Source organism: Sceloporus occidentalis, unplaced genomic scaffold, assembly GCF_023333645.1.
Source record: "Sceloporus occidentalis isolate IW3139 unplaced genomic scaffold, rSceOcc1.0.p SCAF_174, whole genome shotgun sequence".
NCBI lineage: Eukaryota > Metazoa > Chordata > Lepidosauria > Squamata > Phrynosomatidae > Sceloporus > Sceloporus occidentalis.
Window position 1 is genome coordinate 1,593,581 of NW_028317154.1, and position 27,449 is coordinate 1,621,029.

At 46.0% G+C, this 27,449-nt stretch overlaps 1 protein-coding gene across 1 annotated transcript in view; it reads left to right on the plus strand.

The window, feature by feature from the left end:
- Positions 1 to 17,995, plus strand: part of LOC149279245 (uncharacterized) — a 46,230-nt gene extending 28,235 nt beyond the window's left edge. The window contains exons 5-36 of the mRNA XM_089501446.1: positions 1,729 to 1,871; positions 1,975 to 2,310; positions 2,419 to 2,541; positions 3,645 to 3,878; positions 4,001 to 4,156; positions 5,025 to 5,210; positions 5,489 to 5,602; positions 6,549 to 6,662; positions 7,388 to 7,621; positions 8,024 to 8,134; positions 8,313 to 8,520; positions 8,632 to 8,780; positions 9,095 to 9,208; positions 9,442 to 9,561; positions 9,783 to 9,935; positions 10,028 to 10,256; positions 10,839 to 11,040; positions 11,151 to 11,304; positions 11,397 to 11,581; positions 11,786 to 11,918; positions 12,043 to 12,294; positions 12,479 to 12,591; positions 12,679 to 13,250; positions 13,381 to 13,713; positions 14,087 to 14,235; positions 14,410 to 14,623; positions 14,772 to 14,856; positions 15,319 to 15,481; positions 15,626 to 15,924; positions 16,084 to 16,231; positions 16,435 to 16,532; positions 16,715 to 17,995. Coding sequence (XP_089357572.1) covers positions 1,729 to 1,871; positions 1,975 to 2,310; positions 2,419 to 2,541; positions 3,645 to 3,878; positions 4,001 to 4,156; positions 5,025 to 5,210; positions 5,489 to 5,602; positions 6,549 to 6,662; positions 7,388 to 7,621; positions 8,024 to 8,134; positions 8,313 to 8,520; positions 8,632 to 8,780; positions 9,095 to 9,208; positions 9,442 to 9,561; positions 9,783 to 9,935; positions 10,028 to 10,256; positions 10,839 to 11,040; positions 11,151 to 11,304; positions 11,397 to 11,581; positions 11,786 to 11,918; positions 12,043 to 12,294; positions 12,479 to 12,591; positions 12,679 to 13,250; positions 13,381 to 13,713; positions 14,087 to 14,235; positions 14,410 to 14,623; positions 14,772 to 14,856; positions 15,319 to 15,481; positions 15,626 to 15,924; positions 16,084 to 16,231; positions 16,435 to 16,532; positions 16,715 to 17,995 — 7,105 coding nt within the window. The remainder of the gene's footprint in view (positions 1 to 1,728; positions 1,872 to 1,974; positions 2,311 to 2,418; positions 2,542 to 3,644; positions 3,879 to 4,000; positions 4,157 to 5,024; positions 5,211 to 5,488; positions 5,603 to 6,548; positions 6,663 to 7,387; positions 7,622 to 8,023; positions 8,135 to 8,312; positions 8,521 to 8,631; positions 8,781 to 9,094; positions 9,209 to 9,441; positions 9,562 to 9,782; positions 9,936 to 10,027; positions 10,257 to 10,838; positions 11,041 to 11,150; positions 11,305 to 11,396; positions 11,582 to 11,785; positions 11,919 to 12,042; positions 12,295 to 12,478; positions 12,592 to 12,678; positions 13,251 to 13,380; positions 13,714 to 14,086; positions 14,236 to 14,409; positions 14,624 to 14,771; positions 14,857 to 15,318; positions 15,482 to 15,625; positions 15,925 to 16,083; positions 16,232 to 16,434; positions 16,533 to 16,714) is intronic.
- The last annotated feature ends 9,454 nt before the right edge of the window (positions 17,996 to 27,449 follow it).

Genomic DNA, 27,449 nt, shown 5'->3' on the forward strand with positions numbered 1-27,449 from the left:
TTTTTTTTTTGTTCTGGATTCTCAATGATGTGTCTCAAGGACCAAGGAATTTGGGCGGGCGGTTAATCTTCCGCCACCAACTTTTTTTAACATTTCTTTACCAGGTTAACTCTTTGGCCTGAAGAGATCCTAGTCCTTAGGAGTCTAGATACCAGAGAGAAGCCCTTGAGTACTTGGGGCAAGAGCTTATGGGGGCATTTAGTTCTTGGGGAAACTCTTACATATACTTTGTTACCATATACGCTTGAAGGTTAATCTTTGTAAAGTTCTCGCGCTTCTCAGCAGCAAGCCACGGACACTCTAGAACAAGGGCGTCCAACCTGTGGCCCTTCAGCTGCTGCAGGACTACATCTCCCATACTCCTTAGCCAGCCCCTTAGCCGAGCATTATGGGAGATGTAGTCCTGCAGCAGATGGAGGGCCACAAGTTGGACACCCCTGTTCTAGAACATGACCCCCCCCAGCGCAGGCATCTCTGTGATTCTACCACATTTCCACCCAGCGTTTGGGTTAATGTTCTATGCCTGCGTGGTGCTTTATTTTGGGTGGGCTATAGATGCTTAAAATTCATATGCTGGTGGGCACAACCCGTCTGGCATAACGTCATCCCTTAATAAATTCTTGTGGACTTCTCAGCCATACCGGGGCTATAAATGAGGCCTTTTTTTCTGGCCACATCCGGCACGGCGGCCTCCAGCTAAGCAGTCCTGTGCTACGGTAAACTGAACCGTGTAGTGCAGCCGAGTGTATCAAACGGTTTACTGAAATGTGTCACAAATGACAGGGGGGGAATAAATACGCAAATAACAGTTTATACACCAGCTTGGGCGGGAGTCAACCAGGAGAAATGTATTTTGTGCCTTCTAAAATAAAACGGTGGTCCTCTAGCTTCAAGTCTTCAGAGGAACTCGTGCATACGGTGTCGCTTGCGGCAGCTAATACATATACATTAATGAAACGTATATCACGCTAACATTAAGATGAGCTCTAAGAAGTCAGTAAAAGGTTAAAATTAACCTATTATGTGGCACAATGACAGGGCACTGATAGGCTGTAGAACGACGTTGCCAGTGCAACAAAATAGACTTCCAGAAAGCTTTGTGTGTTCTTGTCTGATTACCGTTTTGAGGAAAAAAGATGGCAGATTAGCTTAACTGTCTTTGTGTCACATGCTTGAACATGTCTTTGTGAAATGTCGCTTTGAAGGTTACCAGACCTTGTAATCAATGGACCGCAGCTTTGAACCATTCACATGGAAACTTCTAAAAGGTGCCTCATGGGCCGGCGTGTCGGCTACATGTGTGGGTTCTGAAACAAAAAGTGCCTGGCCTTTATCTAGAACTTACAATACCCCATAAAAATCCACCTGGTTCCAAAGCAAGCCACCAGGGGCCACTAATATTCTTGCCTATGCAATATTTCTTGTTAAATTCTTAAATGTTTTAATTATCCCATGCGGGCAGCCATTTTGTTTTTGTCGTCCTGCCCTAAGCTTCCTGCTCAATGAATTGCCACACCCCGGTTCTGCTTGTTCTTACACAAGGCTCCATTAAGCATTTTGTTTTCCCTTTTTACGTTTTTACTTAATAGTTAATTTTGTAAAGTATATTTTGAGGGTATTTACTAAAAGAAAACTTCACCAGCAGCTTGCTTTACTACTTTGAATTTGTTTTATATTTGTTTTTGCTGATTTTTGTGATTGTCACAACGTGTTTATCTTTGTCCGCAGATGTCCTGTGGGTTGGATCGGAGAGCACTGCCAGTTTAAAGACCCCTGTGTCCCGACACCCTGTGTTAATGGCGGAGCGTGCCAGAGCTCCATCCGCGGTGACACTGTGCAGTATGAGTGCAGCTGCCCCAAAGGTTATAGAGGTGAGTGCATGGCTTCGGCCAGGGCAACAATATGGGAGTCTGACGGTCAGATCATACCTCCCACCCGTTCTTCTTGATAAAATGTCTACTTGCCTTTCCACAGGGCAAGATTGCTCTCTCATAGATGCCTGCGCCACAAACCCTTGCGAAAATGGTGCCCGCTGTACCAATTGGAATGGAAGTTATAACTGTTCGTGTCCCCTGGGATACCAGGGCCGCAGCTGCCGAGTGGATGTAGATGAATGCCGGACCCCTGGTCTCTGCCAGAATGGAGGGCAGTGCCTCAATACCCCTGGCTCTTTCCGCTGCCGCTGTGCTAGTGGCTTCACCGGGCAGTTTTGTGAAGCCATCTATGTGCCCTGTGCCCCCTCCCAGTGCCTGAATGGGGGCACATGCAGGCAGACAGGGGACCTCACCTATCAGTGTGCCTGCCTACCAGGTGAGTGGAACCAAGTGTGTCGTGGGAGTCTAGGAGAATGTATCCCAAATTGTGCCTTAATATGTTTCACCCCAACATTAATTGGAACTTTTTATTACCATTTTGCAGGTTTTGAAGGTCTAAACTGCGAGGTAAACGTGGATGATTGTCCAGCGCACAAGTGTATGAATGGTGGAACTTGTGTGGACGGTGTGAACACCTACAACTGCCAGTGTCCTCCAGAATGGACTGGTGAGTGACAACTTTCTCCGTAAATCACATTCAGTCTAAGAATATTTATATATATATATATATATATATATATATATATATATATATATATATATATACATATATATACATGACCTAAAATGTGAAATCCCCAAACGGGTTAGGATGAACCTTTGAGTCTCATTGGGTTTGAGCTTTTAGGGTCTCGTAATGTGACTTATCCCACCCATGGGAATATCAGATTTGGTAATTTGACTCTCACAATAAGCCGTGGAACCTTTTTGGCGTAAACAGCATTCATTGTAACTTTAATAATGCCTGTGCCCTGAGGCCGGCTTTCTCGGTTAAATTGTGATTCAGGACCAAGTCAACTGGAAAAGCTTTGTGAGTGCCGCATTCCCAATGCCGATCTTTAAAAGGAGGGTTTGGACAAAGATGCATTGAAAGATTTGTCGTCCAACATGGGCAAAATATACACATACATTGTCATGTATACATAACGCATCATACACTGCAGGTAATGAGGGTAAAAAAGATTTGCAATATACTGCCCCAAGTACTTTTGAAGTCCCTTCTCAAGGACTTTCATTACCCTGAGAGATTAAGACTGAGTCAATTTTATTGTTTATCACGAGGCAGGATTGATCTCAGCCCAGTCTTCTAAACAAACACTCTAACAGACAAAACATATAACAGATACAATAATGTCTGTTTGTATTATGTAAACTATTTTAAATGGGTAATAGTCAAATTAAAGTTCTCCTGTAAATTCGTTATTCATTCATCCCCTCCCCCCAGTTTAAACAAAATTTAGGCCCCGTTCTAAAATTTGAAAAAGAAATTTCCGGAGAATCTAGACCCCTCTTCATAAATCACTTGAGTGGGGGCAGCCCCTCTCTCTCACTAGTTATGGTCGCCACGTGTTTACGGTATCTAGTCTACCGTACCTGTGACCTAGCAGTGTTGTGCTAATCGAATCATTCTTGCACATTGTTCTCATGCTATCGTACCTGGAAGTTCTGTATAAATATCACATAAGGCTGTATCTTTAGATAGTTTTGCCACCTTGCATACGTCATGGGTCTTGGACTGCAAAAATATCTAACTGGCTCTCCTTTCCACAGGTCAATTCTGTACGGATGACGTAGATGAGTGTCAGCTCCAGCCTAATGCCTGCCACAATGGTGGAACCTGCTTCAATATCCAAGGGGGGCACTCGTGTGTGTGTGTGAATGGCTGGACGGGGGAGAGCTGCAGTGAGAACATAGATGACTGTGCCACTGCAGTGTGCTTCAACGGGGCCACCTGCCATGACCGTGTAGCATCATTCTTCTGTGAATGCCCGATGGGAAAGACTGGTACGTGCGTAGGTTTGGGGAGTGAGGTGGACGTCCATAGCGACATTCCTAATTTTGTGATGGCTATAGTGAGAACTGTGTTATAGTGACTAGAGATGACTATAATGTTCTCGTTATTTCAGGTCTCTTGTGCCATTTGGAAGATGCCTGCGTCAGTAATCCCTGCCACAAAGATGCCATTTGTGACACTAATCCGGTCAACGGTCGGGCAATCTGTACATGTCCTCCGGGATTTACAGGAGGAGCTTGTGATCAAGATGTGGACGAGTGCTCCATTGGTGAGCGCTATAGTAATGCTGTGACAGCCCAGTAATAACCATTAGAGTGGAGGGTACTGGGGAAAGAATGAGTGCTTGGTGGTGGACCTTGTAGGAGGAGGTAGATGGTGTGAGCAGTGATCAGCAGGTGTGATGGACGCCCGTCCAGGTGGTTGCAGGGCAGGAAGTCTAAGGAATCGATATGTGGGTGTATTCATTGAAATAAAGGCTCTTAATAAAGTACAGGGGGAAGGTTTTTTCAAAGGGTGAGAAATATTAGAACACATAATCTAAAACCGGAGGGTCTGAGGGTGGTGAAGCTAAACATGCATAGGGTTCCTGAATCTAGACGAGACCAAGGACTGATTAGGGTTTGAGTCTCTGCATCAGACTAGACGGCTGGATTGTTCTCATCTACCATCAAATTCTGTGGTTCTATGATGGAAGGATCTCAGGAGTAGTGGGGGTGACTGGTTAGTTCTTTACAAGGGGGCTAAAGAGATATATGTGTGTATATATATATATATATATATATATATATATATTATATATATATACATACACTTTTTTGTGAGCTTGTTCGTTCTTAATGTTAGCCTGGCACGGCACATCAGACGTGTGATCGGCCTCTGATTTATTAGACACTGGGAACGTACAATCTGTAACGCACAGGATTTTTAGAACTGCTTCCCCCAAATAACTGCTGCGAACTGGTTTAAACGCATTCTCCTTGTTACTCTCCGTGTTGCTGTCAATCAGTTTGAGAAGCGGTGCGGTGAATGAGGGGATGTTGTAAGAGGTTTTGGAATGTGTTGGCGTTAATGGGATCCATGGAAGATTTGTCAAAGGATTAGGATGCATTATCTTATGACATCTTCTCTGTCTTCAGGTGCTAACCCTTGTGAGCACTTTGGCCGCTGTGTGAACACCCAGGGCTCGTTCCAGTGTCAGTGTGGCCGGGGATATACCGGGCCCCGTTGCGAGACAGACGTGAATGAATGTCTGTCTACCCCTTGCCAGAATGATGCCACTTGTCTGGACCGTATTGGAGAATTCACTTGCATCTGTATGGCAGGTGAGAGATGCCAATCATTTTTTAATAATTTGGATAAAAGCAGATTTTTTTTAAAGCAAAAAAATAACGTCTGAGCCGTTTGTACATGATCTAGCTCTGTTATTGTAGCCCATTCTGCTAGACGCTGCCTTTTGTATGCAACAGAGTGGCTCGGTCTTAATCATCCAGCCAGATGCTGATTGATGAAAATCCGTGGCATTGCCGTAAAGAATCCGGTAAAGTTTTATTCTTGGGTTATAAAAAAAAAATGTATATTAATCCTGCTTTTCCTAATTTAGGATTCAGCGGTACATTCTGTGAAATTAACGTCAATGAGTGTGAGAGCAGCCCTTGTGTTAACGGAGGAGTATGTAAGGACATGGTTAATGGATTCACATGTAGCTGCCCAACTGGTGAGTAATGGATGCAGAATAACGAGTCATGTGATTGACGTCAATAGAATGTTTTAATATGGGAAGAAAACGTGCAAAATGGGCAAAAAAAAGGCTGCAGAGGTGCCAGTGGCGCGGTATCGGCTGGTCAGTCAAATGGCTGAGTTGGCATAATCTGTCCGTAGGCTGAGGCTTACACGTTTTTAGTAATTTAGGAGTTAAAGGCTTGGAGGGTTTCTGTCCCGGAGATGGACTAAGCTATTACAGGGCTGAGGTTTACAGTATAAGGGGGTTGGGGTAATGTACGTTTCTGGAAACATTGGAATATTCTCCTGCCAGAAGACTTTTGGGTTTTATTATTCCTCTAAATGCCTTTCGCCTCCCAAAGGAGCGAGCGAAGCCAAGTGAAAGAAGCGCAGTCTGTAGGAGTGTAGGCGAAGAATGAGAAGCTCTGGGGTAGATTGAGGTGAAAAGATGGAATAAAATATTCTACGGAGTCATATTTCTCATACGGTCAATAGGTTCCAGGGATTTACTTTCATGATTTGCTTTCACAGTTTAGAGTATTTATTCTTCTTAACCGGGGTTGTTTCTGAAGCTGCGTGTATTCCTGGCAAATGTGTATAGTTGTCAGATTGGGTGCGGGGAGCTTGTGGGCAAGGTAAATAAATAGTGCTTGTAAAATCCTGGAACTGCCCACATATTAATGTCCGAACAGCCAGTATAACATACGACGGAGAAATGGTCCTTAAAACGGGACAGAATGTGGTGGAAACATCACCACCGGTGGTCTGTTGGGATGCTCTCCTCACGCTTAGAAGGCTTGGGTTCAGGAGATGGAAATTGATGCTGTTGTAGGATTTTCTATCTCAGCTAAGCCCTGCTTGAAGTTATGTTTATCTGCTGATGATAAATGAATGATGCTTTTTGACCAGCAAACTGTATTAATAACCTTCTTCCCCCGCAGGCTTCACGGGCTCCATGTGTCAGATCGACATAGATGAGTGCGCCAGCACTCCCTGCAAAAACGGAGCTAAGTGTGTGGACAGACCCAACGGGTACGAGTGTCGCTGTGCTGAGGGTGAGTTCTTCCCTTTCCATTTATACGACTGAGGGTCTCCTTACACCCGGTGGGTCTCTCTGATGCTGTATCCTATTCTTTCTCATGCTCTCTGGATGTCTCTTATTATGTTCAGGGAGGTAAGTCTTGGACTGTCTCTGGTTTTCCTGCTTGTTTCCTCCCTTGATTTTTCTGGTTTCTTGAGGACTGTGCTTCTTCGGACTGCTCCGCTCCATCATCTTGCCATACCTTGGCCATTGCATCGTGCCTAGTCGGTCCATCGTGTTGCTTTGTTTGCTGCTTTTCCACGAGCCCTCTTTGCTTGTCCAGACCTGCGTTGGTGCAACCTCCTGATCGTTCCCCCAGCTTGCACTGAGCTGTTTATTCCAGCATCCCTCCCTGCTTTGTGTTTGGTACCGTTTTGCCCCTGCACATCTTGCCTAGATTGAGCTGCCTGTGTTTTGGATGACCTAGAACAGCCTTGAGACTTTATCTAACCAGGTTCTGGCCCAACCTGTTTGCTGACTGTTTATTGCACCATCGGTCCCTTCCAGCCCCTGGACGTATCCTTCCCGCTCTGCTGCCCCCATCATTTGGCTTAGCCTAATTTTGCCCCAGGCTCTTTTGTTTGGTATTCCCAGCAGCGTTTCCCATCTGTACCTACCGTTTTTAGATTAAACTAGTTGGTTAGTATTTTCAGACTAACCACCCTCAAGCTTCACTCAACCGCTTATTTCCCAATGCAGGATTTGAGGGTCCGCTGTGCGAGCGTAACATTAACGACTGCTCGCCCGACCCTTGTCACCACGGTAAGTGCCGCGACGGCATTGCCAGCTTCACCTGCACGTGCGATCCGGGATACACGGGTTATCGCTGCGAGAACCAAATCAACGAATGCCACAGCAATCCCTGTCTCCACGGAGGGAAATGCATTGACCTGGTCAACAAGTACTTGTGTTACTGCCAGCCTGGGACTTCTGGTAAGCGGCTGTGATCTGTTTATCCATGTTTTCCAAAATCGCTATTTATTCTGGTTGGACGTCTCTTTTTGTGCTTTACAAATGAAACAAAAATTCCAAAAAGGAACCCAGATGAATTCCGGAGCTTGTAGGATGTTTAGTGTAATGTGGATTGGGTTTAGGACAGGCTTTGGTGCTCTGAATGATTTATAGATGGCTTTGAGCTTCCCCGAGTGGAAGGCGATTGAGATGTTCGCCTGTACCGCCATAATGTGAGGTTTTAGTGGGTGAGGTGTGCTTTTTTGGGTAGAGCCCCCCCCCCCCCCATGTGGTTGGTTAAAGAGGAAGGTTTATGTCCTGGTCCATCGAGTGTTGATCAGGGTAGCTGTGTGTCTGCACCACTCATACTCATCTTCTTTTTAGGTGTGAACTGTGAACACAATTACGATGATTGTGCCAGCAACCCGTGTGATTACGGTGAATGTAAAGATGGCATCAACAGATACGACTGTGTCTGCAAGCCGGGATTCACAGGTGAGGCTTCGTTATTCACCTTGCCAGATGGGGACTGGCGGCAAAAATAATTTGTCCTAAAGTTCATGCCCTGGCAACTTTAGTAATATGGGTCTTTGTGTGAATTGATTGTATGATATGCTGTCATCCATGATGGAGCGCTGACGTTCTCCCCCCCCCCCCCCCCTTCCGGTTTCAGGTTCTCTGTGTAACATAGAAGTGTCTCCCTGCGCGTCCAACCCCTGCCACGCGGGGGGCACGTGCCAGGCTCTGCAGAACGGATTCCGATGCCTCTGTCCCGAGGGTGGCGGGCCCCGTGATTCCTTGTGTAATCCCAACCAGGACCGAGACAAAGCACTTTGCATGGCCGGATGTGTACACGGAGCGTGCCGCAAGGTCACAGACGGGTGCGTACTTCAGAAATGGCGTGTAACTGCTCAAAAAATCCGCCACCCCATCACTTTACAAGTTCCACTTCCCTTCGAGTCCCCTTTCTTATCATGTCATCTTGCCTCCAGATATCTGTGTGAATGTCAGCCGGGCTGGACAGGTAAAATGTGCGATCGACGGTCTGGCGATGGCTGTTCCTCCAACCTCTGTCTGAATGGAGGGACCTGCACGGAACGCTCTGGAGGGCCTGTCTGCCGCTGCCGAGATGGATTCCGAGGTGATGTATTATTTCTGGATGACATCACATACTTGTGAACACAACACACTAGTTCATACAGACACTGACAGAATAGCTGACTGGCTCAGACATTTCCTGACATCATCACGTGCGTCTGCGGTCCATCAGCTGTTAGAAGGCTCTAAGTATCTAAGATACCATTATCTGAAAGTTCTAAAAGGACATGGAAAATAATTTTGGCTTCTACTGAAAGTTATTATTACTAAGGTTTATTGGCCGTACGATGTTGTAGAATGCAGATTTCCAGCTCCCTGTTTCCTAATTTGTGACTTTTCTGTTTTTCTTCTGCTTAGGTCCCACTTGTCAAATTAATATCGATGAATGCGGCCCTGCTCCGTGTCTCAACGGGGGACTTTGCGTGGATGGAATCGCAGGCTTCAGCTGTCTGTGTACTCTGCCCTATACAGGTGATTGAGCTGGGGAGGAATCATTGATTAACCGTTGGGGAGAAAGGTGTTTCTTGGGCCTGGAATTAGAAGGTTAAAGCTGTGGCAGGTCTGTTGTAGTTATGAGGGGATGGGAGGAATTGCAGGGGGGGTTACATACCTGTAGGTCTTCTGGGTCCGTAGGAATGTTTTATTTGAGTAATTGCTACAGACTGCAGTTGAGTGATGTCTGGCTTGGCTATTTTTACCCCTAGGTCAAACTTGTGAGACTTTGCTGGACCCTTGTGCCCCAGACCCCTGCCAGAATGGGGGCATCTGTTCTCCCACCTCTGATTACCAAGACTACACATGCCAATGCCATGCTGGCTGGGAAGGTAAGGGGAACACGTGAGAATCACAAGGCTACATGTGTAATAGCTGGTGTTAGGGATACTGGGGATGGAATAATGGCTTGGGCTACACAGCACTAGAAACATAATTAAAAGGCTTGACTGTTAAAACAAGAATACATTTCATAAGATGCTAGTTTAACATCAACCAGATGCCCGATACATTGGTACATATGAGAAGTGAAATGTTCTGGGTCCTCCCTCAGGTGACTCCTGCGGCATCGACGTGGATGAATGTGCCCGGAGTCCGTGCCAGAATGGCGGCGTCTGCACCAATATGTTAGGCGGGTACACATGCGCATGCCCAGCTGGATTTACTGGACCCAACTGTGAGACGGACATCGACGACTGCGCCCCAAGTGAGTGGCGCCCTCCTGCTTCCGACAAATCTATGCAAGCCTTATGAGAAACAGGAGATTTAAACCTTTTTTGGTCTTCTCCCTACCCTCAGATCCTTGTCGCAATGGTGGATCCTGCAACGATGGAATAAATACTTACTCCTGCACCTGCCTTCCCGGGTTCACCGGTTCAAGATGCACTAACGAGATTAATGAATGCTTAAGTAATCCGTGCCGCAACGGTGCCACGTGCATGGACTTTGTGAACAGTTACGTGTGTACCTGCGCGCCTGGCTATACCGGCTCCATCTGCGAAACAAACGTACAGGACTGCACAGAAAGGTGAGCCCGCTCTTATAGATGTGACCTGCCTTATCGTATAGATCAAACAGGTGGGCCCCTAGGGCATAGCGCCAAAGAGGGACCGTGCGGTTAGGGTCTTTACCAAATCCTTTATGCGACCTTTGGTATTTATGGCTATTTCGATAACTGATTAAGCCATTAAAAATAAGGCATTCTCTCACATTTTTTTATTATTAATTAAACTCATTCCTTTCTGATTCTGCACACATCGTGAGTTTAGGGCTGTGGAACATCAACACATTCATACCCAGCCAACATTCTGAACATTTTTTGTTGACAGAGGCATTTGGGGCCAAAATAGGGACTGTCCCTCTTAAAGATGGATGGTTAGGAGGTATGCCCTAGGGTGCCTAGCCAGTATATCAGTAAGGCTCAACGCCTAGACTTCCATATACATTATGAAGGTTCAGCCCCAGTGCTTCAGCTGCAGGAAAAGCTTATTTAGCCCTATATAATGCATCTATTTTATTATGCGTTATATCGGGGCCCCTATATAAGCAAGAATTGCTGTCTGCGTCTGTCCTGTGCTGTCGCTAACTCTTCTGACCTCTTCCCTTTTAGTTCTTGTTTCAACAGCGGCACGTGCGTGGACGGGATCAACACGTACACGTGTCTCTGTCGCGCCGGCTTCACGGGCTCGCACTGCCAGCATGAAGTGGACGAATGCGCCTCGCGCCCGTGCCAGAACGGCGCTGCGTGTGTGGACCGGGTAGAATCCTACCGCTGCATCTGCCCGTTCGGATACACGGGGACACAGTGCCAGGTGAGGACTGCCCTGATACAATGTAAAGGGGGTATCATACATGCTGTCGACAGGACTGTCAATCCAAAAGGGATACCTTCGTAAATAACACCACGCACGCTCTTATCTAGAATTTGCTGGACCTCTGCCGACGGTCCCCCTGTCAGAATGGCGGCCGTTGCACTCAAGTAGGTCCTACTTTCCGGTGCGAGTGCCCCGCGGGATGGACCGGGAGCTACTGCGATGTCCCACGCGTGTCCTGTGAGGTGGCAGCTGCCAGGAGGGGTGAGTAATGGCGGCACACGGAAAGAAGTTGCTTTTTCTTAAGGGGCATGTCTGAAAACGAGAGTGTAACGGTGGTCTTCTTCTCCGCTCAGGTGTACGCGCGGACCAGCTCTGCCTCTCGGGAGGTACCTGCATGAATACCGGCAGCTCTCACAAATGTTTCTGCAGAGGAGGCTACACAGGCAGCTACTGCGAGACCCAGATCAACCAATGTGACCCAGATCCCTGTCACAACGGAGGGACTTGTCGAAGTTTTCTGGGTGGATACGTATGTGAGGTGAGGAAGGACATTGATACTGCTTGTGAATGTGTGAACCAGCATGGGTTTGAGCCCAACACCTTGAGGGGAACCGTGCAAAATGGCCAAAAAGCCACGTCTTTGGGTCTGGAGGACCCCCCATGTGTGTGTATTGGTTGGCTCGTCTGCCTCTAATATGCTCCGTTCTACGGGAATACGCTTTAATCCTTTGTCTTGTTCCAGTGCCCAGCGGGATATGAGGGGAAAAACTGTGAATATGACATCGATGAATGCCAATCCCACCCATGTCAAAATGGAGGCTCTTGCATTGACCTGATTGGTCGTTATATCTGCTCCTGTCCCCCAGGAACACTTGGTAAGATTTCCCTCGCTTGACCGCCATTTTGTAACCCGGTTACCGCTCTATTGCAGTCTTCTTCTTTTGAATGTTCCAGATTTTTACCCCTCTTACACTTTGCGTTCCTCATCGGTTTTTATAGGCGTGCTGTGTGAAATTAACGAAGATGACTGCTCCATGCTGTCCAGCCCTGGGCCCCCCAAATGTTTGAATAATGGAACATGCGTGGACAAAGTTGGAGGCTACCGCTGCAACTGCCCCCCTGGTTATACAGGCGAGAGGTGCGAGGGGGACATCAACGAGTGTTTATCTGGACCCTGCCATCCACACAACACCCGGGACTGCGTCCCTCTGGCCAATGACTATCAGTGCATATGCCGGAACGGCTATACTGGTGAGTAACGCGTGCTGGAATGGACGTGGCTCCACGAATGAGGCTGGAGCTGGGAGTTCGACCTAAGGCGGAAGAGAATGTGACCTAGAAGTCTGGACACTTAATTTTTTATTTATTTTTTTCAATTTTTTTTATTTAATTTGAGATTAAAACGAATGTTTTTGTTTTCTTCTGACGTTTTTAGGCCGCCACTGTCAGAGCGTGGTGAATACATGTGAATCCAGGCCTTGCAAAAATGGAGGCGTCTGCCGTGTGACTGTGAACACGGCTCTTGGATACACCTGCCGTTGTCCCGGCGTAAGTCCGGCTTCTGTTTCTTTTGTTCTAAAATTCCGTGGCCATCAGCAGCTTCACTTATATTTGTAATTTACTTTTGTCTTGCAGGGCTACGCAGGACCCTCATGTGAACGTTCCCTCCTATCTTGTAGAGAACTTGCCTGCCCTCCTGGCTCCACTTGCCTTCCTCCCCCATTGGGTCCCCGCTGCATCTGTCCTCCTGGAGCCGTCTGTCCCGTTTCTCCCAATGCCACCTTCCCTCCACTTATTGCACGCTCCCCACCCTCCGACACTTGTTCCACGTCCCCTTGCCGTAATGGGGGAACATGCCATCCTTCGTTCCATTTCCCCTACTTCACCTGCCAGTGTCCACCGCACACGAGAGGAACACGTTGTGACTTATCTGTACGTAGCCCACTGCCTCCACCAACTCCAGCACAAGAATGTACCGTCCCACAGTGCTTTGGGAAGGCGGGAGATGGCCTCTGCGACCGGGAGTGCAACGTGGCTGCGTGCCGATGGGATGGCTGGGACTGCACCCTGCAAATAGACGATCCGTGGAAGCGATGCCCAAATCAACACTGCCGGAGCCTCTTCAACAATTCAAAGTGCGACAAGGATTGTGTCTCGGCCGAGTGTCTGTATGATAACTTCGACTGCCGGGGGAAGGACGTTTGCAAGTAAGTGATGATCGGTGGATGGTGGATGGTGTAGGCAGAGCGAGATAATAAAGTGGTGGGGTAAATATTTCTAGATGTTTTGGGGTATTCGGTACTTTTCTCCTTCCTGAGTCGTCTCTTTCATCATCAGCCCTCTATATGAGGAGTACTGCATGGCCCATTATGGCGATGGCCGTTGTGACCAGGGATGCAACAAGGAAGAATGCGGATGGGATGGTCTGGACTGTGCCGGAGGTACTGAAGGCGAGGTCCTGGCGAGTGGAGTACTGGTCATAGTGGTCTTACTGCCACCCGAGGAGCTGCTGAAACAGAGCACCGCTTTTCTGCAGAGGTTGAGCGCCATTTTGCGCACGGCGCTAAGGATCTGCACTGACAGCGACGGGAAATACATGATTTACCCCTATCGGAGGGATCAGGCGGCCGAGCGGCGGGGGAAGAGGGAGCTGGACAGTGATATCATTGGGTAAGGCCAGCAGTAAGCTATCCGTCAGAATAGAGAGAGAGAATAAAGCAAGTATTTTCTACTAAATGCCATTACTTTGGGGGTTGCTAGAACCATTCTAGAAGCCAATTTATGGCTCATGCACAATATGTTTAAAGGAATTAGTGGCTGTCTCTGATTATTTATTCCACGCACTTATGGTGCAAGCTGCTAATGTCCTCTGTCCGGTTTTGTGTATGTACCAACCACCGAGTGCCGCGTAGGGTACTTGTGTCCCTGACACTTGGAGATGTGAGATCTGGCCGTGGTTAGTAGGCCATCCAACCCCTATGTCGCATGCGAATGTAAAGCGCATTGTATTACCCGAGTAACTTTTTCTCCTCTTGTTTGACAGATCCACCGTAAACCTAGAAATTGATAACAGACTATGTGTCAAGGAAATGGGAGAGTGCTTTCCGGACACAGAGAGCGCGGCGGACTATCTGGCGGCTTTGAACGGCCTAGAGAAGCTGAACTTCCCCTACCCGCTGAAATCTGTACGAGGTGGGTCTTGTAGACTTGAACGCATTCATGAAAGTGTGGCTGTGTTTTTAGGATAATATAAAAGATTGCATTAATAAGCACTACACCAATAGGAAACCAAGCACTGTATAGACTAATTGAACATGATTGCCAATCGTGCACAATATATTGAAGCTGCTATGGGTCTCTTCCCAGGTGAGAAGTTGGATGTACCAGAGCCCATAAGCCCCCTTCGTCTCCTGCCCTTGGTTGGCGTAGCTGGGCTGCTGGTTCTGGTGGTGGGGGTACTTGGAGTACTGGTGTCTCGTAGGAAGAGAGCACACAGCACCTTGTGGTTCCCAGAGGGCTTTATTCTGAAGAAGGAGAGAGACCGTAGGGAGCCGGTGGGACAAGATGCTCTGGGACTCAAGTAAGCTTGAATTGCATCCTGTTTTTATGTTATCTACCCCGTTTGTATCTCTTCCTGCCATCAGTTCCTCCTTCAGCATTATCATTGTCTCACTTTTTGTGCTCTTCTTTATCATTATTTCACTTCTGGTCAATCTCAAACTCTACAGGAACATCGCAAAAGCTGAACGTCTCATGGAAGACCCGTCAGAAGATTGGACGGAGACCGAATGTCCGGAGACAAAGAGACTGAAGGTTTGTACGCGCCAAAATCTTGTTTTCTTGATTTGAGACATGGAGTCATAGGCCTTCAACCAGCATCCTTCCAGATGTAAGAAGACTGTGGTGTCTCATTGTAAATTGACTGTTTTCCCCTGTTATCGGCATTGTGTAATAACGTTTCCCTTAAAAGCTTGCCATCTCCACAAAAATCTGAATATGTTTGTTTTATGTATTGTTCTAACAGGGAAAAGAAAAAATGTCGGTGCGCTAAGCTAGTCTCAGGCTCAAATAATACAAATGTATAATATGAGGCCTACCAAACAGTGTGAGCATGCTGCAAATACAGTGTGTTGGCTGTACAATGTATACAAAAAACAAAAACCGTCTGCACTTCTCACCCTAATAAAGTTGGCAACAAATATATAAACATAATATAAATGAGAGTTTTTTTTTTTTTTTTTATGTATTGTTCTGCCTACTCTTATTTTCCAACAGACCGAGGACCTTTCCCCTTGTCGGCAGGATTCGGTGGACCCCCGTCCCTGGACTCAACACCACTTGGCAGCTGCTGATATCAGACTGCCTCCGGCCACGGCTCTGACGCCCCCACAGGGTGACTATGAGAGCGATGGCATGGATGTCAACGTGAGAGGGCCAGGTTAGTGGAAGCTGGTCAGAACATCTATGTTGAGAAGGATACAGAAGGGGTAGTCTAGAGGTGCATCAGAGAATTGATTCTCCCTGCCTGGAATGTTTTTTTTGGTTTTTTAATACCCGCTGTCCTTTCTGTTGTGAATTATAGATGGCTTCACCCCTCTTATGTTGGCCTCCTTTTTGGGAGGAGGACTTGAGCCAGAGTCACAGGAAGATGAAGAGGAAGGTGAAGTCTCTGCCATTACTGACCTGATCTGCCAAGGGGCATCACTTGGGGCACAGACTGACCGTACCGGGGAAACGGCTCTGCACCTCGCAGCTCGTTACGCCCGAGCCGACGCCGCCAAGAGACTGCTGGATGCTGGCGCTGACCCCAACGCGCAGGACCATACAGGTCGAACGCCGCTTCATGCGGCTGTGGCCTCCGATGCTCAAGGTGTCTTCCAGGCAAGTTCAAACTTACTAGAACTACCAAGCTCAGCCAAGGTCTTTTCTATCTGTATTTCCCTTATCCTTTTAGATTGTGTATTTGGGATGTAGACATGTATTTTTGCGTCTCTCTATGTCTCCGTATCTGACAATTTAAATGTTCCTCTCCCTCTGCAGATCCTGATTAGAAATCGGTCCACAGATCTTGATGCCCGAATGGGTGATGGGTCAACTGCTCTGATTTTAGCTGCCCGCTTGGCTGTAGAGGGTATGGTGGAGGAGCTGATCGCCTGCCATGCCGATGTGAATGCTGTGGATGAACTTGGTGAGTAACAACCTAACACGTGAAGTCTAACCGTCTGGGATGGTCTTTTCGTGGTTCCTCTGTCCGCTTTCTTCCTGCCGTTCCAAGAAACGTAAGGGGATTTTTCTCCTGGCTCTATCGGTCAGACTGCCCCTAGGGCTAGAAGAGCAAACCATCTGTAGCGAATAATGTATTTCTTAAGCAACCCTATTTGTCTTTGACAGGTAAATCGGCTTTGCACTGGGCGGCTGCTGTCAATAACATAGAGGCTACTGTGGCTTTGCTGAAGAACGGAGCAAACAAAGACATGCAAGATGGCAAGGTCAGTGTGGCCTGAGGGACAGGTAGTAACATACGGCTCAGTGGGGTATCCTAGACCGATCAGAATGACAAGGTGGAAGGAGTCCCTCTACTCTGTGTAAATGCTGATTCTCCAGTATTACGTTCATTTAAAAATGAGCAGTTAAATACTATGTCCTTCTGACTCCGTTTTTTGTCTTTCAGGACGAAACACCATTGTTCTTGGCCGCTCGTGAAGGAAGTTACGAAGCTGCGAAGGTCCTCCTCGACCATTACGCAAACCGCGAGATCACTGACCATATGGATCGGCTTCCTCGAGACATAGCTCAAGAAAGGCTTCACCATGACATTGTCCAGCTACTGGAGGAGCACAACACAGTTCGAGGCTCCCAAGGCCCTCTTGGTCACACTATGTCACCGCTACTCTGCCCTCCAAATGGCTACATGGGTAACATCAAGCAGACTCCCCAGGGCAAGAAAAGCCGCAGAGCTGGTGCCAAAGCTGGCGGAGCCAGTCTGAATCGGGCAGAGGCCAAGGATGCAAAAAGTAGAGGCAAGAAGCTGTCCTTGGACTGTCCTCAGGGAAATGGAGGCTTGCTGGAGAGTTCGGTCACCCTATCACCTGTCGACTCCCTCGATTCACCCCGCGCGTACAATGCCAACCCTGGCTCTCCAGCGATGGCTGCCCCTGGTACATACCACCTTGGCTCTCTTTCAGTGCCCTCAACTCCCCTTGTAAATGGGCTTATGGAGGGGCCTTTTGCAGTATCCCTGGCTCGTCTTAATGAGATTGGGGAGTCCCAAGGCAATGCCCTTCTGGCGCTTCAAGGAAGAGTTCCCCTGCAGCGGGCACCCAGCTGTGTTGTGAATGGGCTGAATCTGGGCATGGTGAACCCCAACGCACCCTTCGCCTGGCAAAACCAGCTGGCACCTTCGCATTCCTCGCGCAATGTAATGGCGGGAGCTCCTCCGGTGGGCTCTGTCTCCAACTTACATCAGCTGCATGCCCAGCAAGTGCTCATGCTGCAGAATCAGATGGCTATGCAGAGCCCCGTGAAGATGACCATGGAGCAGCAATGCCAGATGGGCCCAGTGGCCCCCAACGTCGCTCACCTGAGGCAGCAAAGCATGCCACACGTTTCAGAGCGGTCGACTCAGTCCTTGACCCCGCCAGAGGGCAATTACTTCAAACAGCAGGTTGTGCAAAGCGAGGGTGCCATCCAGACCCCCCCAGCTGTTCCTGCTCCTCCTCAGCAGACCTTTGCACCTTCCCAAGAGGACGCTCCTAAACACTACCTGCACGTTCCCAGCGAGCATCCCTATCTGACGCCCTCTCCGGAATCCCCGGAGCAGTGGTCCAGCCCATCCCCCCACTCTGTGTCGGAGTGGTCCGATGCCACCCCTAGCCCAGTGGTGGTTGTGGGTGCGCATGGCCAGACGGCCCATTTACCCGAACAGGCCAACAATATGCAGGTGTTTGCCTAAGCTGCTTTTGTGACTAAATAGCCCACATTCCTCTTTTACCATGTCTAATACTTATGCATTCCATCCGCCCCTTCCCTTCCATTTCTCTTTATTCTCTCTTTCATTTATATTCCCCTTTTTCTTTACGTCCCAGTTTTTCTATAGTGTTTTATCTTCCCTTAAAAAAACAACAAAAAACCTAAGCAAACAGCACAATATATGAAGTCTCAAACAATTATCAGAATGCTTTATGACGGGACCATGAAGAAAACAATTATCTACATCTGGGCCAAGTTTTTTTTTTTAATTTTTATTTTAAAAGACTTTTTAATGACTTGCCATGTTTCAGAAGAAACAGAATTGAGAAATACATGTACTTTTTACCACAAATTAATATTGTATTATTTACTAAGAAGAATGTTACAATTGAAGGGGATGGATTTCTTCTTTTTTTTTTTTTTTTTTTTTTAATGCTAATGTCACTGCCCCACGCTGCTCCATTATTGGGGCGAAAAAATGGACTTGTAGATGTATTTTTATATATGGAGATTGCCCCTCAGCCTTCTCTTTTTTTTTTTTTTTTTTTTTTTTTTTTTTTTGGCAACAATTTGACAACTATTATGGATAGTGTCTGAAAAGTCGGTACAAAACTTAGATATTTAAGAAATGTGTTACATGGTATAATTGTTTGTTTTTTTATTTTTCTTAAGGTACAATTTAAAAAAAGAGTGCCACGTAGGGCAGATCAATCAACTTATTTTGGAAATAAATTGTCAGTTTTTAAAAAAATATATATATTTTACTTTCCAATTATTTGGCAAAATTTTGTGTAAAATTTATATAATATACACTTTAAAAAAAAAAATATTACAAACTCAGAACTTCAGATTTATTTTTGTTCCATAAATCATAAAATCTTACTGTTTGATTTTGTGTAAATTTTTTTTAACTGACAATTTCATCCCAAAATCTTTGAGAAAAAAATAAGTAATAATAAGTCTGCCTTACCTTTTGAGTGTGAAGGGTTTATTAAGGCAGAATTTGGCCATATGTTTAGTTAAATTCTTAATAACAAATGCAATTTTCATGATGAAAATTGAAACGGATTTTACGAGAACTCCATGGTTAAAGGAGAAGACTTTTGGTGTTACCAATTTTGTAATACTTAAATTGTATTATTTGGGCTGTAGCCGTTTATATATATTTAAATATATATATTTTTGTGTACTGGGTATACATAGAAAGAAAGAAAGAAAGAAACAAAAAAAAAAACATTTTTACAAATAGAACACATAATAAAGAATTTGTTTGCTGACCCAAGCAGGGGGGGGGGGGGGGTTAATATGACATAATAAATTCTACTTTTTATTTATACTGTGGTATAAATACGTATATATATACACATATCTATGTCATGATTTGTGTCTAATTATAACACTGCCTGGCAAATTTTGTGCATTTTTTATTTGCTTTTATTGTATTAAGTCTAATAACTGCCTGCGACCTTAAGAGGCTCTTGATCCTGGATGGATTCATCCCGAAAGCTCTGTGTCATGTAAGTAAATACAATGCGTGTAATGTACAGTTTGACCACTAGATGTCACTGTTCACACATAATACCTGCTCACTATGGCTGTACGGCTGAGAGGCTTGGGAGTTATTCACATCGTTCTATCTGGGCGATCCTGTTTACCTTAAAGGGACAGTAACGATAAAATGGTTCCAACGCATATATAAAAATTAAAGTATATGATTGTGAGCCCCGGCAAGAAAACAGGCATGCTAATCTTTTCTTATTTGAACAGCTGTTGTGATCATTATATAGTGTTGCTGTCCCTTTAAGATCCACAGCTGATCCATTATAGCAGGATAGCACTGCATAGATCGGGGATGTCCAACCTGCGGCCCTCCATCTGCCAGCCCCTTAGCTGAAAGAGCGTTACAGGAGATGTAGTCCTGCAGCAGCTGGAGGGCCGCAGGTTGGACGCCTCTGGCGTAGATCTTTTCATACTGCCCATGTCGCTGATAACGTTGTACGGTATATCCTGGTATAACCACACGTATGACTGCACCGTATCAGGCACTGCCAATAGAAACGCCAATAGATCCAGTAATTGTAGGGCATCACCACCACTGCCTGGCGCCCGCATTCTCTACAAAATCACCCAGTGTTTTTAATGATGTCACGACCAAAAAAAATAATAATACATTTTTGTAAGGTTAAACATTCCTTCTTTTTATACACAGATTTTGCATTTAATGAATAGAACAATGTTTAGATTTTTTTTTTTTATTAAGCGGCTATAATGTATATTTTTATTACTCGAGATAACTTTTTTTTTCTTGTTTTTGTATGAAATAATAAAATTACTCAAAAAAATTATGTAGGTTTATACTGTGTAAATAAAACTGGTACGAATTTCTTCACATGTAAAGTGTCTAATTCAATAAAAAAACTGTAGTCAATGGAATGTGGTTTTTTGTTTGTTTTTAATTTCTGATTGATTTTTTTTTTTTTATATGGAAAGCTATATATTCCCTTACAATAGCTTGTACGGCTACTACCGGGTCACTTGGCACCACCAAAGCGGTGTGTGATCGGCCAAGATGTCCATCAGTAGGCCGGGGTGGCTCGTCCTTGAGGAGTGGCCCCTACGCAGCCGCCTAGGGAACCCCACCAGCTGGAATGGACTCTTATTGGCTGAAAAACGCAGAAGATTTGCCAATAAGGAGGAATCTTTTTAGGATAGTTTTTCTTGTATTTTAACAACTTTTGAAACCTTTTTGTCTTCAGGCAAACGCCTACAACTACACATTGCTTTTATTTCTATAGCGCCAGCAGGGTCTGTAGCGCTGACGCAAAAGGGGATAGGAAAGAGTTCACAAACAGTTTGAACCTGTCCATAGATTAAAGGCCCAATAAGAAGTAATGAGACAAGGGCCTGGATCTTATGAGCTTACAATCTAACAGGTAACACGGTGCAGAGTGTTTTAACCCCTTCATGACAAAGCCTGTACATGTACGGGCTCACAATGCATTGTCATTAATGGGTTAACTCTATCGACTTTGAATGGATATTAGGTCTTCCTAGATACAGTTTTGGATGTACGGGGATGTATAGGGATTTATTCACTTAAGAGAACGTTTGCAGGAATGCTGAGTCGGCATTTTAAAGGGCTTGGAAAGTAGCAGGCAGCTGGCCCCGCAGAGTGGCTAGATCAATGGGCGAGGGGACTTCGAAGGACTCTAGTTGATTTGACTATACATCTTGCAGGGCCAGCTCAGTTCTTGTAAAGGAAACTTGTCGGTGTTGGCCCTTTATAATGCATGGTGAAGACGTGGCGTTCAAACCGCAACTCCTGTTTTTAGTGAATAAACACCCCAGGAGTCCTTGTAGCCTTCGCAAAAAGTATCCTTCTCACGGATATCCCCCTTTATCGCATACCAGACGGTCCTCCCGCACATAGTAATGGAAGACGACTTGCAAGGAAGCATAGTTGAGGAGTTTTGAAGCCAACACAATACAAGGTATTGTGATGTCATCAGTTAAATGAATGACCTCAGCGCTTTGGAGAGTGACCTTTGTGCTTACACGCAGTCACTGCAATGTATTGATAGATCACACAAGGTACCTTTTTCCTTGTTCTTTGTAAATTGTTTCATTCACTAATTACACTGCATCCTGTCCTGCAATAACGAGACCGAATGTGTGCGGAGAAGGTAACGGAGGCGTTATTGATCACTAATCTAATACTACGCTATGGAATATGATGGCGCTATATAAAACAATAATACACCAGACAGAAATCCCAAACTTGTTGTGCTGCAACTGCCACCGCAAGGGATTTTGGGTACTTATATGCAAATAAGGCTGACAACGGTCACCCGCCGTACAACAGCCTTTAACCCCTTAATGACCAGACTCATAAGTGCATTTTGGGATAAGGGCTCAACATTTTTCAGTGTTGCTTTTTTTTTTTCATCTTTCTCATTTCGTGCTCCCACACACATTATATATTGTTGTTTTTTTCAGGACAAACAGGGCTTTCTTCAGATACCGTTATTTTTACCATATCATCTAATTTACTATAAAAAAAAAAATAAAAGATAAAATATGGTGATTTTTTTTTTTTTTTTTTTTTTTTTTTTTTTTTTTTCTTTTCACACAATAAAAAGGACTTACTGCGCGAGGCTCGGGGCAGAACAAGAAGCACGGAACACAACCGTACAACGAGCTTCTGATACAGAATATCCTACGGATCGGCGTCACGTCCCCGGATATAACATCCTGGGGGGTATTGGGTACAGGGAAGAATTTTAATCTGTTTGCTGCTGGCTCAGGACTCAGATAACCCCTTTGTGTAGGAAGGGTTAATGAACGTAATGCAGTCCAAAAAATCTATGTTGTAATAAAGGAAACGGTCCATTTTTCTTTAAAATGAAAGTTGTTGGCACTGAAGTTCCTGAATGGACAGCCAGCTGCTGGAGCTTCTCAGGTCGCTCTCTGGGTGCTAAGTAACTACAATTCCTATGATGCTCAGCCTGCCATGCTAAATGCAGGCTAATCCTGCTTAAAGGGGACCTCCCGCCATTCTTTTATTACTAGTGTCTGATCAAAGATACTTTTCCAACAAATATATATATAAAAAAAGCACTCTGAAAGGATGGTCCGCACTCCAGGTCTTTAAGTTAACAACTTCTCTTTATTCAAACAAAGCTGACGTTTCAGTCATTACTGACTTTCATCAGGACATGCATTGGGGTTTATATTACTGTATACAGTGCTGGGGGTTATTACTGTATACAGTGCTGGGGATTATTACTGTACACAGCATTAGCGTTATTACGGTATACAGCGCTGGGGGGTTATTATTGTACACAGCATTGGGGGTTATTGCTGTATACAGTGCTGGGGGGTTATTACTGTACACAGCATTGGCGTTATTACTGTATACAGCGCTGGGGGTTATATTACTGTATACAGCGCTGGGGGGGTTATTACTGTACACAGCATTGGGGGTTATTGCTGTATACAGCGCTGGGGATTATTACTGTATACAGCGCTGGGGGGTTATTACTGTATACAGCGCTGGGGGGTTATTACTGTACACAGCTTTGGTGTTATTACTGTATACAGCGCTGGGGGGTTATTACTGTACACAGCTTTGGCGTTATTACTGTATACAGCGCTGGGGATTATTGTATACAGTGCTGGGGGGGTTATTACTGTATACAGCACTGGGGGTTGGAGGAAATATTTTTCCCATGGCACTTCCTCTATAAGCCCGGGCTCATATACCTGTCTAACGTGGTAATTGTTTCCTCTAAGATTATCCCGCTTACTGTCCGATCAGCTGCACCCATCTTATCTCAGCGTGGCTGTGAGTGAGAGGATTAGTCTTCTCGGCTGGATGAGACAGATAACCCTAACTGGTTTGTTTGGTGTAAATCAGTGGTGGACAAACCTACTCCTTAAAGGCTACCAACAGGTCACATTCTATAATTAGTCAGATCAATTACGAGGAATGACTAGCTTGGCCGGTTTCTGTTTACTAACCTTAAAAGTCCCCCTGATAACCTTTTCCGGGTAAATTCAAGGTGGATGAAGGGATCACTAAAGGCCACTATCGATCCAACGGAGAAAACAAACAAGAAGATTAAATGTTTTAGCCGTTTTACTGGGAGGGTGGTAGATAAGTGGAAAAGCCTCTCATCAGATGTGGTAGAAGATAATACAGTAACGGAATTCAAACATGCATGGGATGGGCATAAAGCTGTCCTGAATGTAAGACAGGTACAAGGATTATTTAAGGTCAGAATCTTTACATCAGGAAAAATGGACAGACTAGACGGGCCGTTATGTTTAGTTAGAAATTAAAGGCACGGTATTACTGTACATGGTTGGGATACCTGCTTATTAACAATTTGCTACAGTAACTACAGTCATTCCCAAATAAGCCTAAAAGAATGAGCACAGAAAGGATCCAGTTGCACGGAAGCCAGCTTTGCCTTAGCCCAGATGCCCCCAATGGCCATGTGTGGAATTACAGGTGCAATTTCACATAAGAGCAGAGCATGGCTAAAAGGTCACACATCGACTACCCTTCGCTGTACTTGTGGATCTGGATGGCTAGGGGTAAAATAAAGAGAGAAACGAGGACATAAATGTAGTTTTATTATGCTGGGAGCAGGCATTGTCGCTGAAGCACATTATATCAGATGATACCTGCGTAGTGCTAAGCAGCGACCAGAGCCGGCCTTAGGCGTTGTGGCGCCCTGTGCGGACTACTCCTCTGGCGCCCCCCCTCACTACCCGCCCTCTCTGCCCCTTCAAACTACCCCCCCATGCCCCTTCAAACAACCCCTCTCCTCTGCCCCTTCAAACTACCCCCCCTGCCCATTCAAACTACACCCCCCCATCCCTTCAAACTACACCCCCCCCTCTGCCCCTTCAAACTACACCCCCCCCCTCTGCCGCTTCAAACTACACCCCCCCCCCTCTGCCGCTTCAAACTACACCCCCCCCTCTGCCCCTTCAAACTACACCCCCCCACACTTACCTTGTTGCCGGAGTCCTGCGGTGAGAGCGGGAGGCATCCGTCTTCTCTCTCTGCCGCGGTGCCGGCATTTCATGTTGAGAGCCGGAATAGTCCGGCGCTCAACATGAGATGCCGGCACAGCGACGGAGTCACGGAGAGTAAGGGGCGCCGAGCGGTTGCCGAGAACTTCACGAGCAACCGCTCGGCGCCCCTGACTGGGACTTAGATTTAAGCATCGTTTTTTTTTTAAAACTTTATTTAACATGAATGATGTTAAATAAAGTTTTAAAAAAAACACACAAAAAAAAACGATGCTTTAATCTAAGTCCCGGTCAGGCGCCCCTGCAACCATGGCGCCCTGTGCGGTCGCACAGGTCGCACACCCCTAAGGCCGGCCCTGGCAGCGACCAATGGTCAATGGGCCAAACACCTACGCAGACTGACGTGAGGGCGATGGCGGGGTTAAAGGATTTATTGTTTGTCTCATTTCAGATCAAGAAAAAAAGAGGAAGGAACTTGGTACGCTTCGATATTCTTATTTTCCCAGCCAGTGTACTTGGCATCAGCTTATTAAATGACGTCATGGAGTCAGAGAGGATTCAGACACGGGCGAGGAATACCAACGGGAAGCTTTCCTGAATCCGATTTACCTTCACATATAAACGGGTTATATTTGTGGGGCGCGGGGTGTATCCCCTGCCTGGAATCCCCAACGCGTTCTCTCCTACTCACTATAATGCTCACTAAAACCCCTACTTGGACCTGAGAATAATCACTTTTTGCTTCTACAGACGTACCAAAGAGCAACACGTCTTAAATCAGATCTTTCACTTTTCCCAATACCTTCTATGCCATGGGAGCAGCCATTCCTGTTCTCAGCATCTGCAAGCTAATTCCTCCCCATTAAGTTGTTTCTTCCTATGGTTAAGCTACTGCTTGCTGTTGATTAGGCCGGTATAGGCACCCTGTGTAACGTTTAGGGGAATGAGACGAGGGAGAACTGCAGGACAGACAAGGGATTCGATAATGCCGATGGAGGACCTTCTGCGCGGTCAATGAGAATCAGATGAGCTCTAAGCTTCTGGTGGAACAGACAATCCATCGAAAACTTACCCCAAGGTGCAACTGAGCCAAACCAGTTTTTATTTTGAGATGGCCCTGATAAGTTAGGGTGTTTGCCGGACCTCACCAAGTCTCCGTTGGGTATTTGAATTTATACGATGCCTTTTCTTCTGTAAATGGCTCCCTTTTATTGTATACGCTCTCCAAACCCTGAGCCCCGCTAGGGGGCTGCTAAAACCCCAGCCCTAATCTAAATACTATAAAAGTCCCGGTACTGTAAAGCCAGGTGCATCGTGGGATCTTATTGTGTTCTTAACCCACGGGGCAATTAAATAACTTATGCGTGGCTTTCTCCGACCTGCTGGATTTCTTCTAGAGCTTTTAGAGGCGGGGGGTTCATTGAGTTTTGGATACTTTCTAGTTCTACAGGGGGTCCGCTCTGTAATACCCCCTGCTAAGCCTTTCTCTGGCTCCATCACGGATTAGGGATCTTTGAGGGGATCTCACGTTGGACCTCCTTGAAGACCATGGTGCTTCTTGTCCTCTGGATCTGCAGGAGAACGTCTGGCGAGAGCCGGGAAAGTTTCTCGTAGGCATCTACAACAGAAACAGGCATGTTAAAAAGTGCAAAGACAAACAATGTGATTTCCACGCCGGAGAGGCCTCTGATAATTGGAACAATTACACCGTATAAAACAATCTTGTTTTGTCAGCCCTAAGGAACATTGGGAAATCCATCCTTACAAATAAACCGGTTTGGTTGGTCTTCTCAAAACAGCTGTTCTGACTGACAAGAGGAGGCCTGACTGGCATTTAGTTCGTGGATCCTCCATGGAGCCAACAAACTTCTTGGAGCCGGTGACTTACCGTATATACAACCAAAAATTGGCACGGAGGAGCCGTACTTTGGTTGCCTAGCGCGTGGTACCAAACCTATTCTATAATGATTAAACCTTTCCCGGCCCACCATCAATATAATTACGTGCCTCACTCCTTCCATGTCCTCTGATGTGGCCCCTAAGGAGCTGGTCCATGAGAGCTTAGCTTCCTAATGGGCCCCATAGATCAGGGTCCCTTGCCTGTAGGCTCTTCACCTTTGCATGTCTTTCTTCCACCTTGATAACGTCTGTAAGCTGTCCTCTAATTAGTTTGGGCCACCCTAAGTACCCGCTCCACTTCACCCTCTTTCTTTGAGGTGGCAACTAACGTTCCCTTTTATTCAGGGATTTGTCCAACTATCTCTGCAGACCACACACGTACCTGAGCAAAATCATGGAAACTTGGATGATAGGTGGATAGAAGCTCAACGAGGCAAGCAGACAGGCCCGCTACGCTACTGCCTAGGATGCCGAGACGGCAGTGTCACAGCCTGCTTCTTTCCAGTACCAAAAAGAAACGACTGCTGGAGACAAAGACCCCTTAGGAGGCTGATAACCAGCCCTGGATATTGATGCACAATCAAGGCACGTTACAGACACCTGTTCTTCTTCCATTCAAAAATACACACAGGTGAGATGATCGTCACCCAAGCCCAGGAAGGCTTCACCTGCGTTACCTCCAGAGCCAGGAAGGTGGTTCTCTAGATGATGATTAACTACAAGTCTCACTATTCTCAGCTCCTGATGTAAAGCCTCAGACCTTAATCAGTCATTGGTCTCGGCTTAGGTTAAGGAGCCATATGCCTATCCCATGCATGTTTAAAGTCCCTCACTGTATTAGCCTCTACCACTTCTGCTGGGAGGCAGTTCCACCTATCTACCACCCTCTCAGTAAAGTAAAACTTCCATTACATCTAACCCTCCTCCACTACTATACATATATAATAAACCACAATTATGATGCTCTAAGCCACATACGTTTTATTGAATCTCCC